This window comes from Microcaecilia unicolor, chromosome 9 (assembly GCF_901765095.1).
Source record: "Microcaecilia unicolor chromosome 9, aMicUni1.1, whole genome shotgun sequence".
NCBI lineage: Eukaryota > Metazoa > Chordata > Amphibia > Gymnophiona > Siphonopidae > Microcaecilia > Microcaecilia unicolor.
This window is the reverse complement of record NC_044039.1, coordinates 96,460,128-96,479,269: the sequence shown is the minus strand read 5'-3', so window position 1 is coordinate 96,479,269 and position 19,142 is coordinate 96,460,128. Positions and strand designations below refer to the sequence as shown.

Sequence of the window (19,142 nt, the reverse complement as noted above, 5' to 3'; positions counted from 1 at the left end):
CGCCGTCATCTGGGTTGGATCAATGGCGGCAGCCATCTTGGATGGCTCAAGAGTCGTAGCCATCTTGGATAACTCAAGGGGTACAGCCATCTTGGATAGATCATATCATAGGAAGCCATCTTGGAGTAACGAGGACAGGAAGGAAGCCCTTATTTGGTCCTTAGAGATCTCCTGTGGGAACAGCCTCCATTGTTACTCAGAGTTGCTGCAGCTGGCACCTCAGGTGTGGATGGGCTTTATTAATCACCTAGAGACTGCAGTCAGTTGCCTTTGCATTGCACCTTAGGCCCTGGTATGTGGGTGCTGGTGCACTTCTGCCTGAGAGACTTTGTCTGGACCTGATTCTGCCTTTGCTGGTTTCCTGCCTTTTGAATCTTTGCCTGGACCTGGACTTTGCTTTGTTTGCCGCCTGCCTATTGAATCTTTGCCTGGACCTAGACTTTGCTTTTTTTGCCGCCTGCCTATTGAATCTTTGCCTAGCCCTGGACTTTGCTTTGTTTGCCTGCCTATTGAATCTTTGCCTGGACCTGGACTTTGCTTTGTTTGCAGCCTGCCTTTTGAACCGTTGCCTGGACCTGTCTTCTGCTTGCTGGCTGACTGCCTAGAGACCTTGCCTGGATTTGCCGGTACGTCTGTTCTGCCTTGCTTCTGGTGTGGTGTGGTTTTGCCTGCCACTTCTGCTCCTCGGCAGTGGCCCAAGGGCTCACAAACCCAGTTTCCAGCTTTGCGTACGTGACACATGAGGATCTTGCTTTTCTAAAACCTCCCATCAAGTTCCCAACAATATGGGATTTCAATATATTAATTACCCAGCTGGTGAAAGCTCCTTTCGAACCACTTGATACCTGTCACCTTAAGTACCTGACCTGGAAGGTCTTGGTTTTGGTGGTGGTCACTTCAGGCCACAGGGTCAGTGAGCTCTAGGACTTAGTAGTTGATCTACCTTATACAAAATTCTACATCCGAGTGGTTCTGTGCACCCATCCTTTGTTTCTTCCTAAGGTAGTGTTAGAATTTCATCTTAACCAGTTAATTGTTCTGCCAGCATTTTCCCCAAGACCCCATAACCATAAATATGAAAACACTCTGCACTCTTTGGACTGCAAAAGTGCTTTGGCCTTCTATCTGGAGAGGACTAAAGCCCATAGAAAGCCCACCCAGCTTTTTGTTTCTTTTGACTCCAGCAGGATGGGGCTGCCATCGATAAATTTACTCTTTCTAATTGGTTCACAGATTGTATATCATTTTCTTATGCCTTGGCTGGGCTGATTCCAGAGGGTCATGTTAAGCTCAGAATATCAGAGCCATGGCTGCTTTGGTAGCCCAACTTGAGGTTAGCCTTCATCAAGATTTGCAGAGCTGCTGTGTGGGCTTCAGTCCACAAATTCACATCTCACTAATGTGTAGAGCAGGACTCCCGACGTGACTGCCAGTTTGGTCAGACATTACTTTAGAACTTATTTTGGGTCTAGAATCCAACTCCACCACTCTATGCCCATTTGTTTTCTGTTCCAGGCTGTCTTTCTCTCTCTCACTGAAAAAAAAGATATATCAATTCTTTTGGTTACAATCCTTGCCTGTTGCAGGCTGCAGTTCATTTCCTTTTTCCTTTGGACACTCTGATAGTTAGGAATTCCCATCAGTGATACAACATCCTACTTCTCCTAAGAAAAAGCAAAGTTACTCACCTGTAGCAGGTGTTCTCTGAGGACAGCAGAATTAATGTCCTTATACTGGACTGAATTGGTCCCATGCAATAACGATGGGCGGGAAGATGCGCAAAAGTGCAGTCAGCTGCTTACAAAAGCTTCAGTTGGACATTGGGGAGTGCTTGCTGTGCTGGGCTCTGTCAGATGACATCATCCTTTAGTGAGAATACTCATCCTGCTGTTCTCTGAGAATACCTGCTACAAGTGAGTAACTTTGCTTCATTTACGCATATCCCATTTTATGTAATGGAACCTATTTACTAATAGTACGCATTAACTGCATTAGCAGACATTAACACGGTAGAACATTTGAATAAATCTAGTCCTTCGCCTGTAAGCCATCTGAGGAAAGGGTGATACCTACTGTACCTGACTGTAATTCACCTTTCACTTTCAATGAAAAGGCATGAGCTAAGTCTATGTAAAAAAAAAAACAACCCATAATTTATTTCATATTCATAGTCAAGACATATGTATGCAGAATTCTATCCTAATTCTTGCTGCAGAAGTTACTCCTGAGCTACTGCAGAAAACTAGGGGCTTTAATTGAGGATTGATCCTAATTAATCAGCAGGCCTCCAGCACAAGACAGCTGTAGGTTGCAGGAAGACTTCCAAAATATCTTTTCCAAGTTCTCTCAGAATCTAACAATAACAGATGGTAGATACAGTATGTTAACATAATCAAACAGAGCATTAGTTGTTGTTTGCACAATTTACATCAGTATACAAACTCAACAGTGCTGTGACATTGCTAGACATATTTGGTTACATTAAAAAATTTAAATCTGCCTTAAAAACTTGGCTCTTCCAACTTGCATTTGGTCAGGCTTAGGCAGACCACTGTCTCACATCGCTGGGTTTATGCTTTTTCAAATCTTTCTTTTACCCCTTCCCCTCTGTCTCAACCCCTTCCTCTCCGTCTTTTTCTGTATTCTTTTGCCCTCTCTTTACTGCCATCTCCTTTTCCTTTCCTACTTTTCCTCCTGACTGACTGTTCTGTGTGAATAGAATTTTTGCTCTTTCCAGTCAAAATTTTGTTCTTTTCTCAGGGGTTCTTTTACAAAGGCATGCTAGTGTTTTTAGCGCTCGCTAAAAATAAGCACGTGCTAAAAATTAGAGTTGCCAATATATTTCTGTGGGTGTTGCCAATGATTAGCATGCCCTAAAACCCTTCAATTTTTGTTCTATATTTTTTTAGATTGTGAACCGCCTTGATCTGCAAGTTAGCAAAGGCAGTGTTGCAAGTATGGATAAACTATAAACTGTTATTCATTGGTGCTCGTTTGAAAGGTCTGATTGTCAGCTTTGGGTTGATATGAAATATAAAATGTAACATTGAAAAGAAGTATGAATATAAGTTTGTTTGAGTAGAGCTGGTACTTTCTTTGACAGGCAGTGTCATGCATAAAAGTAAATAGACATGGAGAAATAGGAGGTTAGGGGAAGTAGGACTGGGATTTTCAAGGTTGTTTGGGGTAAGAGGGAGAAAACAAAACAGCATAGTGATTGGATTTAAGAGGCAAAATTATAATAGGAAGTTGAAGCTTTAAAATTAGGATGGAGAAATAGGAGAGAAGGGGTTCTGCAGTATTCATTCCTTTACAAGTGGAAGTGTCTTTGTAGGTGAAGCGTATAAAAAAGGATCTGGTTGTTGTCGAAGTGTACTTATTCCAGGTCCAAAGAGAGGATAAAGACTTGTTTAATGATAGCATATTGGATCTTGCAACTTGGACATTTGGCAATACTTGTGACTCTCCTAAAATTAAGATAATTATCTTTTCAGTGTAGATGACAGAGATGAGGTTGGATTATAAGGGACAGTGGTATAGAATAAGCTTGTGCAGAGTAACAGTAAGATCGGAGAATCAAGGAAGTGACTAGTTGGATGTTTGGGTTGCTACATAGGAATTTCATGTTAAGCAGTCAATTGTTCTGCCAGCATTTTCTGCCAGAGCCCATCCCCATAAAGGTGAAAGCACACTGCAAACTTCAGACTGCAATAGAACCTTGGCCTTCTGTCTGGAGTGGACTAAAGAACATGTCAACACTTTATTGAAACTAATAAAATTTCATGAAAAAAAAAAACAAAAGGAAGTCCATCCATATAATTTCCATTCTACATTATAGTGGTGGTTTTTTTTTAGTTAATAGCTGGTGGCCTACTCTTAAAAGGAGGTATGTTAGGTGTGGTTAAATATGGTGAGGGCTTTGAGTTACGTAACATTTTTTGCTACAGGTGAGTAATTTTGCTTTATTGCTACTAGTTGCAGTTATGCAAAGACATTCTGATTTCTGTAGATAAAGTTCATGGCATGTATGGTGACATTGAAAAAGAAATTTGACTAACACAGAATAAACTAGCCCTCCTGAAATCAGCAACAAGACAGACAATGAGTGATCAAAACCAAAGGATCAAATGTTGGAATATTCAAAAGTGATCTACAGAGAAAATATATTCTCAAATTAGACCATCAGTACCATAGTGAGACTACTTTTCTTCAGAAAACAGGAAGGCAAACCAACTGAAGAACTGATCAATATTGATGTTCTAGGAAATGGTAAGCTTTTAAACTTTTATGATGATTGGCAGGTTAGTGGGTATTGGTAATGCGTAATAACCCATAAGCTAATTTTCAAAGGAGATAACTCCAGGGAATTTCCACTTAAAAATTTGTTTTGGTAGAGACTAATTTTCGAAGCAGATAGATGTTTCAAAATGGTGAAAAAAACATCCATCTGCCAAAAATGTCTAAACCGTGATTTTCTAAAAGGCAGAATTTGAACATTTTCTACTGAATTCATCCAAAGAGCAAAGGGAGGTGTGTTTTGGGCAGGACTGAGGTGGGCCCAAAATTAGGACATCTTTCAGCTATAATAGAATAGGAAGACGTATCTAAGTCAACAAAGGACGTTTTCATGTAGACCTATTTCAATCACATAACAAAAAGGTGTTCTGATTGACCAGCTTACTGGAGGGATTAAGGCTTGACCCCTTTCATAAGTTAAACTGAAAGGGAATATCAGGCTTTATGATATTATCAGGTATTATGGGCATACCCAACAAAGCAGCAAGTAGCTCCCAGGAGTAGCTTACTGGTCCGTGCAGTAGACTGTGAACCAAGAGGATCCAGGTCCAAATCCCACTCTACCTAGTACACTCTACCAGCTGATTACAGACCAGTATTACATTTATGTATTCTTTCCAAAATTACTGAAAAGATAGTCTTCTCCAATTAAGTCAGTTAACAGGACAGATCCTAGCTCTTCATCCATGACAATCTGGCTTTAAGCCACATTATAGTACTGAAACTGTAAAACAGCAGTTCTTAGTTAGGTTTGTGCATACCTACATCAAAATCAGATAACTCCTGCCATTTCGTTAGATTTATTGGCTGCCTTTGACTTAGTTGACCACTCGCTTTTGCTTTCCCATCTTTCTGATCTTGGTCTGTTAGATATTATTCTTGTTTTCAAACTTTTCTTCATGATCGGACCTTTACTGTCTCAACCTCAAATGCTACTTCCAATGTTCAACAGCTATACTTCAGGGTCCCTCAGAGCTGCATTCTGTCCCCTCTCCTGTTTAATTTGTTTTTAAGCCTATTAGCAATACTAATTAAGGAATCTGCAATTTCCTTTCACATATGTGCTGATATTGTTCACGGGTTAGCTTTATAGATTATGTTTAAGTCTATTAGAAAACAATAGACTGGATATTCAGTGCTGGTCACTTGAAACGGCCCAGCATTGAATATACGGGCTCAACGCTGACCATGAAAGGCAGCCCGGCTACTTCCCGCAGTCTGAATATCGGCCCCTTATTTTATTTAGCAGTTGCCAATGAGGCTAAAATCTAAGTACACCACATCTAGTGCTCTCCCTAAGTCCAACTGTTTGGTCATCTAGTCAAAGAAATAAATCAGATTTATATGACAAGACATACCTTTAGTGAAACCATGCTGCATTTGAACATTATGAAGTAAAACTGACAGAAGCAAAACATTTTACAAAGATTCCTGGAAACGTACTGCCAACAAGAAGTTTATATGACAGCTTGACCCTAGTGGTAGTACCATGAGATTACTGCTAGGTGTCACTGGTGCCATTATGAGCGTAGTTCTTATAGGAAGAGGAGTGACTGGAGATTGCGCCTGCCCTCTCTTTCGCACAAGAATTGGGCAGGTAGGGTAAGGTGGGGCAGAATTGGAGGAAGAGAGGGGGATCTATAATGGAGGGGCATCTTGGGGTGTAGCAAAGGAGGGGGCTTTGGGGGGAAGTGGTAATATTTCAGCTCAGCCCATTTAAGAAGAAGCTCAGGAGAGTCAGGCCATGGCTGTGCTAAATAATGCTGCTTACAAGGTTGATCACAAGCAGCATTATTTTTGCACTGCATAAGTGACTAACCTGTGATATTGAGACAGGTTAGTCATTTCCGTTGGAAATTAAGGTGCGGTAAAAGCCCGACTTCTACTGCCCCTTAATAAATCCTCCTGCCCCCTGAATTTGAAAGGAAAAAATGGTGTTACTGAAAAAAAAAACTGGGAGCATACATTATAGTTTGATTTTAATTAAAGAAAATACTGTATGAATATTTTGAAATTAAACTTTTATCATTTTTTTCATAGGAATCTAGTATTTTGAGTCCAGTACAAGATGGAATTAAAAAGCCTCAAATTGACAGTAACAAGGCTAATAACTATAAGATCGTCAAAGAGGTTTGGATGCAGTTTATTTGCACTTCAGTACCTTACTCATGACTTATTTGTGAGGTTTATTTTCCTCTGAATTTTTGTGTACTTTTTCTTTCTTTCAGATTTTGGTCAGGTTAAGCAAACTCTGTATCCAAAGTAAAAAAGGTCGGAATCAGCAGCAGCGATTGCTAAAAAATATGGGTGCTCACTCGGTGGTCCTGGATCTTCTGCAGATACCCTATGAAAAGGTTATACTAATAGTTTTTATAATAATAAACTAATCAATCATAAAATGATGACATGCTAGCAGAGGCTTGGTGTATTTAACAATAAAGGCAGTAAAAATGATATCCCCTGTGTATTCCATTTTTATATTACAGTTGGTTTAACCCTTGAGTATGGATATTGGGAGCCAGGTGCAAATCCAGTGCTGTGAAATAATTGATTGTGCCACTGTTCTGGCTTATTTAGATGAAAACCAAAGGGAGTGTTATGGGAAAAAGGTAGAGGAAATTTTAAAAGATACACAATAAAGTGGAATGTTATAGACATGATGATATATTTAAAAACCTTTAGATAAAAAGAGAATATTATTCTCTGTTGATTACCCGGTTGTCAAATCAGTGGCGTAGCCAAGGGTGGGCCTGGGTGGGCCCAGGCCCATCCACTTTGGGCTCAGGCCCACCCAGTAGCAGCACACCTATGGTGTGGTTGGCAGGGATTCCCAAGCCCCACCAGCTGAAAGCTCCCAACAACTGTCCCTCCTGCATACCTTGTAAATAGCAGATGGCATGCAGGTGAGACAAGGAGAGACCAAATCACCTGTGGAACAGGGAGGGGTTATTCTGCCCACCCATCTTGGGTCCAGGCCCACTCAAAGTTGGGTGTCTGGCTACGCCCCTGTGTCAAATGCTACAAAAATTATCGTTAGAATTTTGAAGAATTTGAGAAAGGTAGTAAAGATTTAAATCTGATGATGAGTTTGAATGGGAAGGTAGAAGCGAGAAAGATTTGGGAGAAATGAGAGGAAAGGAGTTAAGAAGATGGTATCAGAATGGGCGGTGATCTCCCAGACCCGTGAAGGGGTAAGAAATTGAAAAGTATTTCCAAAGAATTTATCAGGAAGGATTGTCTGCTTTGCTGCAGTCACTAAATCCAACAGCTTCATTTTTGGATCCCTGCCTTTCTTTATTAGCTAAAAACAAAATGAGAGGGAGGGGGTTTGGATGCTTTGGTATTGACTGTAAATTAATCATTGGAAGAAGGGTGCCTCCTCCATCAATAAAATAAGCAGCTGTAAGACAACTTTTAAAAAGGCTAGGACTGTCACCTTTGCTATTGCAAGATTTCCATTCATTGTCAAATGTACTGTTTTTCAGGAAGATTATTGAAGCAATTGTGCTGCAGCAGTTAAAGATGCATTGTGAGAAAAGTAATGTTTTGGATGCATGACAAGCTGGTTTTTGTGTTTTCCATAGTATGGTGAGCGATTTTTTTTTTTTTTGCTGCCACCGGTGTTAACCCCAGATATTTAATGCCAGGCCATCTCTAGGTACCGGCATTGGATGTCTGGTTTTAGGCAGCTGGCTATCTTTTATGCGATATTCAGCACTTAACCATCTAAGCAACACCATATAAATATGCGGTCTGACTTGGCTGCGTAACTTAGGTAGTTAAGTGCTGACTCTGCCCAGACCACCCACAAAGTAGCTGGCTTTCACTATAGCGGTCAGTGATGATATTCAGCGGCACTAACTGGTTAAGTGCTGGTGAACATCAGTGGATAGCCTTGCCCAGGTGATTTAAGGTGATTTAAGCAGCCAGGAGTTTCTCCTGGCCGCTTAAAGTTCTTTGAATATTGACCCCTTTAAAGTTATTTGAGTAATGGATCAGTTGTAGAACTAATAATTTTTGATATGAATGCTGGATTTGATATGATCAGTGCATTTTTCTAGTGAAAAAGGTGCCAGTACTGAAATGCCAGAATAACATTTGCCATGTTTGCCATTTTTATGCACAGACTGATGAAAAGATGAATGAAATTATGAATCTAGCACATATATTTCTTCAGAATTTTTGCCGAGGGAATCCTCAGAATCAGATCCTTCTTCATAAACATCTTAATCTGTTCCTAACTCCTGGTGTAAGTATGAGTTGAAATAGACAAATTTACTAAATCAATTTATAGGAAAAATAATAGAACTATATGTTGATACATTCCCTTGATATATGCAGCAATTCAACATAGCCCATATGGTACAATGCATATGCTTCTATTTTATAGCGCTAGCTGTCATCATTAGGTGGAAAATACAGTGCACTCCATTTAAGTGCACGTTGGATAAGCGCATGCTCTGTTTAACTGCATGCCGTACTTCGGTCCCGTTTTTGTTGCCATCAATTTCTATGGGGACAAACTTTGGTTTAGCGCACTACTGATAAGTGCAAGATTCGCTTACATGCACGGTTTAAGACTGCTCCTCTGCATGGAAGACTCCGCATAAGTGCGCGCATGGAATATGGAAGCCGATTGGCACGTGACAACGAGATTTCAAATTTACCGCCCCTTTAGCTGCCACAGGCAGAATAAGTGAAAGAATGTTGTTAGAGTGTACACTGGGGTCGTCGTTGCGGTGGAACTGTAAGACTTTAACACTGGCTGAACGAATAGAAGTTCTTAAAAAATTAGAAAACAAACAAAGTCAAGCATCTATTGCTAAAGAATATGGTGTCAATCCCAGTCAAATTTCACGTGTCTTGAAGCAGAAAGACCAGCTTCTGGAAGACTGGCAAAACAATACAAATCCACAACGGAAATGAAAACGGGCGGGAAAAGCTGAGGAGGTAGAAGATGCTCTTATTCGGTGGTTTTCTCAAGTCAGGAGCAGACAATTTCCTGTCAGTGGTCCACTGCTTATGGAGAAAGCTAACCAGCTAGCTGAAAGTCTTGGACTAACTGAATTCAAAGCCACTGTTGGATGGTTGGAAAGATGGAAGGAGAGGAACAACATAAAATTCAAGAAACAGCATGGTGAGAAACAAGACACTGATGACTTTGGTGCTGAAAATTGAGTTGTTTCAGTTCTTCTTACCATCTTGAACGAGTTTGCACCTCGTGACATTTTCAATGCTGACGAAAACGGTCTCTACTGGCGAGTGATTCCTGATGGAACCCTTGCATTCAAACATGCCAAAACTACCGGAGGTAAAACGTCGAAGGACCAACTGACGATCCTCCTTTGCTGCAATATGGATGGGGGTGAGAAGTTGGAATCCCTCATCACTGGAAAGAGCAAACAGCCCCGTTGCTTCAAGAAAGTTAAGCGACTTCCTGTGTCATATGAGGCTAATGCAAATTCATGGATGACTGGGGAAATTTGGAAGCAGTGGCTAAAGAAGTTAGACACTAGAATGCAGGCACAAAAGCGTCAGATTTTGTTGCTTTGTGATAATTGTGCTGCATACAGGGATGATGTCAGGCTGTCTAACGTCAAGGTGGTCTTCCTGCCACCAAACACTACCTCTCTGATTCAATCTAAGGATCAGGGCATAATAGCCAATTTCGAAGAACATTATCGGGCTCTTGTGCTACGTCGTCTGATGAGCATTATGGATGACCAGACTGGCAAGGATAAATGTGCTGTTGAACTGGCTCGTAATCTATTACTGTTGGATTCCCTACATATGCAGAAAGAAGCCTGGAATCATGTTACACAGGCAACCATTGTGAACTGCTACAAGCAGGCAAGCTTTGTTAAGGATGTGGAGAGGGATGAAACAGATGCAGCTGTTGCAAACGTGTCAGATGAACAGGTTATTGACATCCCACCCGGTGTTACTGAAGAGGAATTTCATCACTATGTAGCTGTTGATTATGATCTACAAACAGCTGACGACAGCACTGATGTGGAGATATGCGCCTACACGCAGGCAACAACGGCTGATAATGAAACAAAGGATGAAATGAGCAGCGAGGCACATGTTGATGAAATTCAACAACCTCCACCTGTCACTTTTGCAGGAACGCTGGAGAGTCTCAACACCGTGCAAGCCTATCTGGAGGCCACTGGATGTCAGTGCTATGACAGTTTTTTACCGTCTGGCAGACATAGTCTATGGAAGTCACAGACTCATTAGTGTACAGAGGACTGTAACTGATTACTTCAAGTAAGCCTAATGTCAGTTAACGGAGACTGTATACTGTATGTATAATAATAAAGAGTACTGTACATATGTTTATCAGATGTCAAGCTTCTTTGGGTTACAATGGCTAAGTGCATGCTCCGGTTAACTGCATGCATTTCTTTGGTCCCAGACCCTTACAATTAAGCGGATTGCACTGTTTATGGGCCTGATATTGAGTGGGACTTATCCAGGTAGGAGTGGCTCCAACCAGGATAAGTCCTGCTTCCTGAAACTATACCCTGATTTCCAGTGACATTCTCTATATAATGCTGTTGAAAATCTGGACAGACCACGTTGGCATTTCAGGGTAGTTCCAAGGCAGTTCGGGGTGGAGTCTGGGTGGAGTTTCTACTTACCTGGTTAGTGGCGATATTCAGTCTGCTAATCAGGAAACTTCCTGGATAACAGCACAGAGTAACTTTTTCTGGTTACTTATCCGGGTACTGGTCTCAATATCACCAGGCCATCGATAAGTGCTGGTGGCCAGTCCTCGGATATTCAGCTCTAGTCGGTATCCAGATACAGTGCTGAATATTCAGGTATAAAATTACTATGGCAACTGTTGTTTAAATCAGAGACAAACTTCTGCAGCTGAATATTGGGTGGTTTATTTTTAAAGTTATTATTAATCATAAATATGAGACATCTTTAAAGTGCTGTGTTTTGACTGTCCTCTTAAGGTACCTGGTCATAGAGCCTATGATTAAGGAGAAAACTTTCAAAAGGATATTTTTTTTCTGTTAATAGTGTAAAGTGCTATAAGATCCTATTAGAATATCCACTGGCATGCATTTCAGCATAACTAACTTTGGATACCCATTTAGCACTAAATTCTATAAATGGTGCCTAAAAATTGGCACTGGACAAAAAGTGCTTAGTGCTATTCTATAAACAGCTCTTAAAGTTGGGTATCATTTACAGAATAGTGCTTAGCGCTGCAAACCGCAACTACATTTAGGCGTGGATCCCCGTTATTCTATAACAACATGCATAAATTGTGGGAACGCACCTGATCTGCCCATGACCCTCCTATGGCCATGTCCTCTTCTTTTATGCATGTAAAGTTTAATTAAGTACATAAGTAGTGCCATACTGGGACAGACCAAAGGTCCATCAAGCCCAGCATCTTGTTTCCAACAGTGGCCAATTCAAATCACAAATACCTGGCAAGATCCCAAAAAAGTACAAAACATTTTATGCTGCTTATTCCAGAAATAAGCAATGGATTTTCCCCATGTCCATTTTAATAATGGTCTATGGACCTTTCCTTTAGGAAGCTGTCCAAACCTTTTTTAAACCCCACTAAGCTAACTGCCTTTACCACATTCTCTGACAAAGGAATTCCAGAGTTTAATTACACGTTGAGCGAAGAAAAGTTTTCTCCGATTCGTTTTAAATTTCCTACTTTGTAGCTTCATTGCATGTCCCCTAGTCCTAGTATTTGTGGAAAGAGTAAACAGACGCTTCACATCTACCTGTTCCACTCATTAAATCCAATTAGCATGAATAATTACTTGTTAAGACAATTATCGATCGTAATTGGCTAGTTATTCAATTAAATTGCAAGTGTAATTTTTAGTGACTTCTATAGAATTTGGGGGTTAGCAACTATGGCTTCGTTTTAACTCCCATACTGGTAGCGCACATACACATACCCCCTGGTTAGGTGCCGCTGGCGGTGCTGAATGAGGATATTCAATGCTACGCCATTTCTGATAACTGACATTGAATATCTGGGTCTTTTTTGGCTAGCTATTAGTTAACCGGCTGTGTGAATATTCAATGCTGGACAGTTAAGTTAATAGTAGTCAAAGATAATGCTGCTATTTAAGCGGTTTGATTTGTCTGCTAAACTTAGGTGAATATTTGTGGATAGCTGACTATATTGCACAATATAATTGGTTAACTGCTATGCCTTAAGTGCTAATATTAAGTGGAAATAAATCTATCTTGCGCTAAATATTAGCACTTAGCCGGTTAAGTTCTATTTAACTGTTAAATAGTGCTGAATATCGGGCCCATAGTATTCATTATATTTAAAACTTTCAGGAGAAAAGAATTTTCTACAAAAAAAGTATGTATTCACCTTGATAACAAGGTCCCTTGGTTTTGCTGCAGGCTCAGATCACATGGTAGGGTAGTATTGGAAGCCTTCCTCCTCCATTGGGGGAAGGATCTTCTGTTTGTATATCTTCCAATACATCTTGTGGGTAAAACTACTGAAACTCAAGCAGGACCAGAGAACCATGATTTTCATTGTGCCATACTAGCTGAGGCAGATATGGTTTCTTCTACTGCTGGAGTTGGCCTCTGAAGATCCGTGGAGACTGGACTACTTTCTGACTCTCATCACTAAAAATGAGGGATCTGTCTTGCATCCCAATCTCAGTCTCTAGCCCTTACGACTTAGATGCTGAGAGCATAGAGTTAACATCTCTTCAACTGCATGAGGGAGTCTCCAGAGTCCTGCTTGCTTACAGGAAATATTCCACAAAGAGGTCATATAATTTTAAATAGAAGTGGTTTGCCATCTGGTGTGAGGGCAGGAGGCTTTAGATCCTCTTTTCCTGCCCTACACAAAAACTGCTTGAATGCCTTCTGCACCTTTCTGATTCTGGTCTCAAAACCAACTCTGTAAGGGTTTACCTCAGTGTGACTGGGTGCTTGCCATCATAATATAGAGGGTAAGCCCATCTCTGGACAGCCTTTTGTTGTTCAATTTATGAGAGGTTTGCTTTTTACTAAGCCCCCTATCAAACCTCCCACAGTATCATGGGAACTCAACGTTGTGTCCTCATCCAGCTGAGGAGAGCTCCTTTTGAGCCGCTTGACACTTGCCACCTGACATTTTTGACCTGAAAGATTATATTTCTGTTGGTGGTCACTTCAGTACACAGTCAGAGAGCTTCAGGTCCTAGTAGCTGATCCAACTTACACAAAGTTCCATCATAATTGAGTGGTTCATTGCACACGTCCTAAGTTCCTTCCATCTTAATGTCAGATTTCCATCTTAATCAGTCCATTGTTCTACCAACTTTTCCAAAAACCTCATATCGATGTTGGTGAAAGCACACTGCACGTCTTGGATGGCAAGTGAGCCTTGGCCTTCTAACTGGAGCAACATAAAGCTCATAGACAGTCTAACCAGGTTTTTGTTTCTTTTGTTTCAAAAAGGATTGGGACAGCCATTGGTAAACACACTTTATCCAGTTGGCTATTAGATTGTATCTCCTTTACTTATGCCCAGGCTGGGCTGACTCTGGAGGGTCATGTCATGGCTGTGTTGATGGCCTACTTGAGATTAGCCTCCATTGAGGAAATTTGCAAAGTTAAAACATGGTCTTCTGTCCACACATTCACATCTTACTACTGCCTAGAGCAAGATTCCTGGTGTAGCAGTCGGTTCAGTCAGACAGTTCTACAGAATTTGTTAAGAACATAAGAATAGGTACATCTAGCCCAGTATCCAGTTTTCAACAGTGACCAATCCAGGTCACAAGTATCTGGCAGAAACCCAAATAGTAGCAACATTCCATGCTACCAATCTCAGGGCAAACAGTGTCTTCCCCATATCTCTTTCAATAGCAGACTATGAACTTTTTCTCCAGGAATTTGTCCAAACCTTTTTTTAAACCCAGATATACTAACTGCTGTTGCTACATCCTCCAGCAAAGAGTTCCAGAGCTTAACTCTTCATTGAGTGAAAAAATATTTCCTCCTATTTGTTTTAAAAATATTTCCATGTAACTTCATTGAGTGTCCCCTAGTCTTTATACTTTTTGAAAGAGAAAAAAGGAGATTCACTTCTACTCGTTCTGCATCACTCAGGATTTTGTAGACCTCAATCATATCTCCCCTCAGCCGTCTCTTTTCCAAGCTGAAGAGCCCTAACCTCTTTAGACTTTCCTCATATGAGAGGAATTTCATCCCCTTTATAATTTTGGTTGCTCTTCTTTGTACCATTTCTAATTCCACTATGTCTTTTTTGAGATACAGCGACCAGAACTAAAATCAGTACTCAAGGTGATGTCCCCCCCTCCCCGGGTGCATTTTTACCTGCTTGGGGGGGGGGGGGTGTCACGCACCTGTCTGCTCCGAGTCCGCTTGTTCCCTGCTGCTCCCTCTGCCCCGGAACAGGAAGTAACCTGTTCCGCGCAGAGGGAGCAGCAGGGAGGGAACGAGCGGACTTGGCCAACAGGCGCGCGGCACCCCCCCAGCAGCATGCACCCGGGGCGGACCGCCCCCACCGCCCCCCCTTGGTATGCTACTGGCTGCCACACACTGGGCAGAAGATTTCAGTGTATTGTCTACAATGACACCTAGATCTTTTTCTTCAGTGTTAATTCCTAAGGTGGACCATAGCATCAGGTAACATATGATTCGAATTATTCTTCCCAATGTGCTTCACTTTGTATTTGTCCACATTAAATTTCATCTGCCATTTGGATGGCCAATCTTCCAATTTCCTAAGGTCTTCCTGCAATTTTTCACAGTCCGCATGTGTTTTAACAATCTTGAATAGTTGTGTCATCTGCAAATTTAATCACCTCACTCTTGGAACTCTTCGTTCCAATTTCCATATCATTTATAAATATATTAAATAGCACCAGTCCCAGTACAGATTTATTTATTTATTATCTCATTTATACCCCACATTTTCCCAACTGTATCAGGCTCAATGTGGCTTACATCGCACCGCAGAGACGAACGCCAATGCAGTAAATTAATCTAATACAATAATAAATCTACAATTGAATAATAGGGAGGAAGGGGAAGGAATGAAAAGAACAGGGGAACCAGGGGAGAAGGGGGGGAGGGATGGTATGTACAAAGTTGTCAGTAGATTGAAGTGTATCAGGCAGTGGAGGCACTCCGCTATTCTCCCTCCTCCATTGAGAGAAATGGTCATTTACCATACTCTCTGTTTTCTGTCCAATAACCAATTTCTAATCCATAATACAGCATTACTTCCTATCCCATGACTCTAATTTTTTCAAGCGTCTCTCATGAGGAACTTTTTTGCGAAAATCTTTCTGAAAATCTACATACATGACATCAACTGGCTCACCTTTATCCACATATCTATTCACACCTTCAAAGAAATAAAGCGAATTGGTGAGGTAAGACTTCCCTTGGCTGAAACCATGCTGACTCTGTCCCTTTAAACCATGTTTATTTATGCATTTGTACATTTGAAAATATTTTTGAATGAATTTATGTAAAGTATTCTTTTGTTTTTCATTGTGTCATTTTTAAACTATTTTTTAAATGAAAAGCTGTCAAAAACAACCACTGTTGTCTGTTTCAGAGTTTTCATTCAAAATTTCTTTCATCTTTGGCAAATGATATATGTTTTCAAAGCATTATATTGTGAGTGACATTAAAATTCTCTTTGATTGGAAACCTGTTCATGAATGCAACTTGAGTAGGACATGGAAGATTCTTACTCATTGTCTTTATTTTTCTTTTCTTCTTTTTTGTTAGTTGCTGGAAGCAGAAACTATGCGGCACATCTTTATGAATAATTACCATCTGTGCAATGAAATCAGTGATAGGGTAGTACAACATTTTGTGCACTGCGTGGAGACACATGGGCGGCATGTAGAGTACCTGCGATTCCTGCAGACTGTTGTCAAAGCAGATGGCAAATACGTGAAGAAATGTCAGGATGTAGTAATGACTGAGGTACTGTATGCTGAAATTTCTTATATTCTGATTATATGTATATCTATCTATTTATCTATCTATGGTCAGTATTCCAAGGAGGTGGATGAATGGACCTTTCTGTTTGTCATTATGCCAGATTTTTAGCCATAATACTTGTACAATCGGCTACTATTTTTCAGCTACTTTTTGGATATCCACATATAATCAAAAGTAATCATATATATCCAACTACAGATAATTTTGTATATAATTTCCAAGCAAAACCTCTTCCACTTAGATCATAGTTCATTCATTCACAATTCAAACTTTATATTTAAATGACCTCAGCAATGTCCGTTGCCATTTTCATTATTGTAATGGCAACGTTAATAACATCCATCATCTTCAAAGGTCAACTATAATGACTGATTATTATCTCAAAAACTTTTTATAAAGTCTATTGAACTTATCTTTTAAATATCCATCTCTCTTCAAACCCAGGGGTTAAAGGATGTCCGACATATGTTTCGCCCAAGACAGGGCTGTCTCAAGGACCACCCCTATAACAAAAGTAATTTAATTACTTTTAATTAATCCAGAGGCCACTACTCCATCCTCATCCTCCTCGATCTATCCGCCGCGTTTGACACTGTCAATCATGATTTACTTCTTGCCACACTGTCCTCATTTGGGTTCCAGGGCTCTGTCCTCTCCTGGTTCTCCTCCTATCTCTCCCACCGCACCTTCAGAGTTCACTCTCATGGATCCTCCTCCACCCCCATCCCGCTATCTGTTGGTGTTCCCCAGGGATCTGTCCTTGGACCCCTTCTCTTCTCAATCTAGACCTCTTCCCTATGCTCCCTGATCTCATCTGATGGTTTCCAGTATCATCTCTATGCTGATGACACCCAGCTGTATCTCTCCACACCAGACATCACCGCGGAGACCCAGGCAAAGGTATCAGCCTGCTTATCCGACATTGCTGCCTGGATGTCCAACCGCCACCTGAAACTGAACATGTCCAAGACCGAGCTCATCGTCTTTCCACCAAAACCCACTTCTCCTCTTCCTCCACTTTCTATAACACCCTCATCCTCCCCGTCTCATCTGCCCGCAACCTCGGAGTCATCTTTGACTCCTCCCTCTCCTTCTCTGCGCATATCCAGCAGATAGCCAAGTCCTGTCGCTTCTTCCTCTTTAACATCAGCAAAATTCGCCCTTTCCTCTCGGAACACACCACCCGAACTCTCGTCCACACTCTCATTACCTCTCGCCTTGACTACTGCAACTTACTCCTCAGCGGCCTCCCACTTAGCCACCTATCCCCCCTTCAATCTGTTCAGAACTCTGCTGCATGTCTTATATTCCGCCAGAACCGATATACTCATATCACCCCTCTCCTCAGGTCACTTCACTGGCTTCCAATCAGATACCGCATTCAGTTCAAGCTTCTCCTTCTTACCTACGAATGCACTCAGTCTGCTGCCCCTCACTACCTCTCTACCCTCATCTCCCCTTACGTTCCCGCCCGAAACCTCCATTCACAAGACAAATCCCTCCTCTCATTACCCTTCTCCACCACCGCCAACTCCAGGCTCTGCTCATTCTGCCTCGCCTCACCCTATGCTTGGAACAACCTTCCCGAGCCCTTTCGCCAAGCCCCCTCCCTGCCCATCTTCAAGTCTTTGCTTAAAGCCCACCTCTTCAATGCTGCGTTCGGCACCTAACTCTTACCTTTCAGGAAATCCTGACTGCCCCAACTTGCCTGCCCCTATCAGACTGACTGTTCACGTGTCCTTTAGATTGTAAGCTCTTTGAGCAGGGACTGTCCTTCTATGTTAAATTGTACAGCGCTGCGTAACCCTAGTAGCGCTTTAGAAATGTTAAGTAGTAGTATTTAATCCATTGCAAACAACCCAACTACACTTTTATGGGACATAAGCATGGGGTATAATGTTAAAACACACTTACCCTGAGAGTTTTTTTAGTGCCAGCTCTGCCTCAGATTTAAAGAACAAAGATGCGTTAGCGTTTTTTCAACAACTTTAATACCCTCTACTGATGACGTCTATAGCCCCTCCCCTTGAATCCCTATTGGGCAGAACCTATATCAACGATGCCCAATCGAGCTCAGCGTTTAATCCCTTAGGAATAACTGTCTGTAATGAATAAATATACCACTGTTCTCTAAAGTTTAAGATCCTATCAGTAGATCCACCCTCCTTTCTCCCTTCCACATGTTCAATAATACTCCATTTTATGTCATCTATCTGGTGTTTCATCTGCAGCCAATGTTCAACCAAAGGGGCTTGGAGGTTTTGTGTATTTATACGAGATTTATGCTCTGTGAGACAGGTCTTAACAGATCTTGAACCCCTTTTTATATAAATCAAGTCACAGGGACATAAGATAACATATACAACATTTTTGCTTTTGCAATTCATATGAGTACTAGATTTTAAAGTTATATCTTTCCCTGGGACCACCCAAGAACTGCCTATAATCGCAGAGAAACATCACTGGCAGTGTCCACAGATTCCATGATTTCCCTCCTCAACTCGCGCTTCTAGATCATAAAACTTTTTAAACGCTAAGCGCTCTCCAATCGATTTACCTTTAGTATAAGATATTATTGGTGCTTCTAAAAAGCAGGGATATAGTTGGAGAACCTGCCAGTGGGCTTTAATGATCTGTACTAGCTTTTGGCTAGTCTCTGAAAAAAGGTAAAACGCAAGTTAGACTTTCAATTTCCTCGCTGTCATTCTTCTCCATCAGAAGCCAGGGACGGTGAGCATATCTTGCTCTAGTGTATGCTTTTTGAATGGCTGCACGTGGGTAGCCCCAGGGTAAAAATCTTGATTTTAATTCCCTTGACTGACTTTTAAATTCCTCAACCAAAGAGCAGACTC

General features: G+C 41.2%; 1 protein-coding gene across 2 annotated transcripts in view; it reads left to right on the top strand.

Annotated features, from left to right (window-relative positions):
- The window catches only part of LOC115477466 (inositol 1,4,5-trisphosphate receptor type 2), an 801,768-nt gene that overhangs the window by 395,740 nt on the left and 386,886 nt on the right, over positions 1-19,142 (top strand). For both annotated transcript variants that reach the window (XM_030214365.1, XM_030214364.1), the window contains exons 26-29: positions 6,337-6,426; positions 6,525-6,650; positions 8,423-8,545; positions 16,072-16,272. In XM_030214365.1, the coding sequence (XP_030070225.1) occupies positions 6,337-6,426; positions 6,525-6,650; positions 8,423-8,545; positions 16,072-16,272 (540 nt within the window). The remainder of the gene's footprint in view (positions 1-6,336; positions 6,427-6,524; positions 6,651-8,422; positions 8,546-16,071; positions 16,273-19,142) is intronic.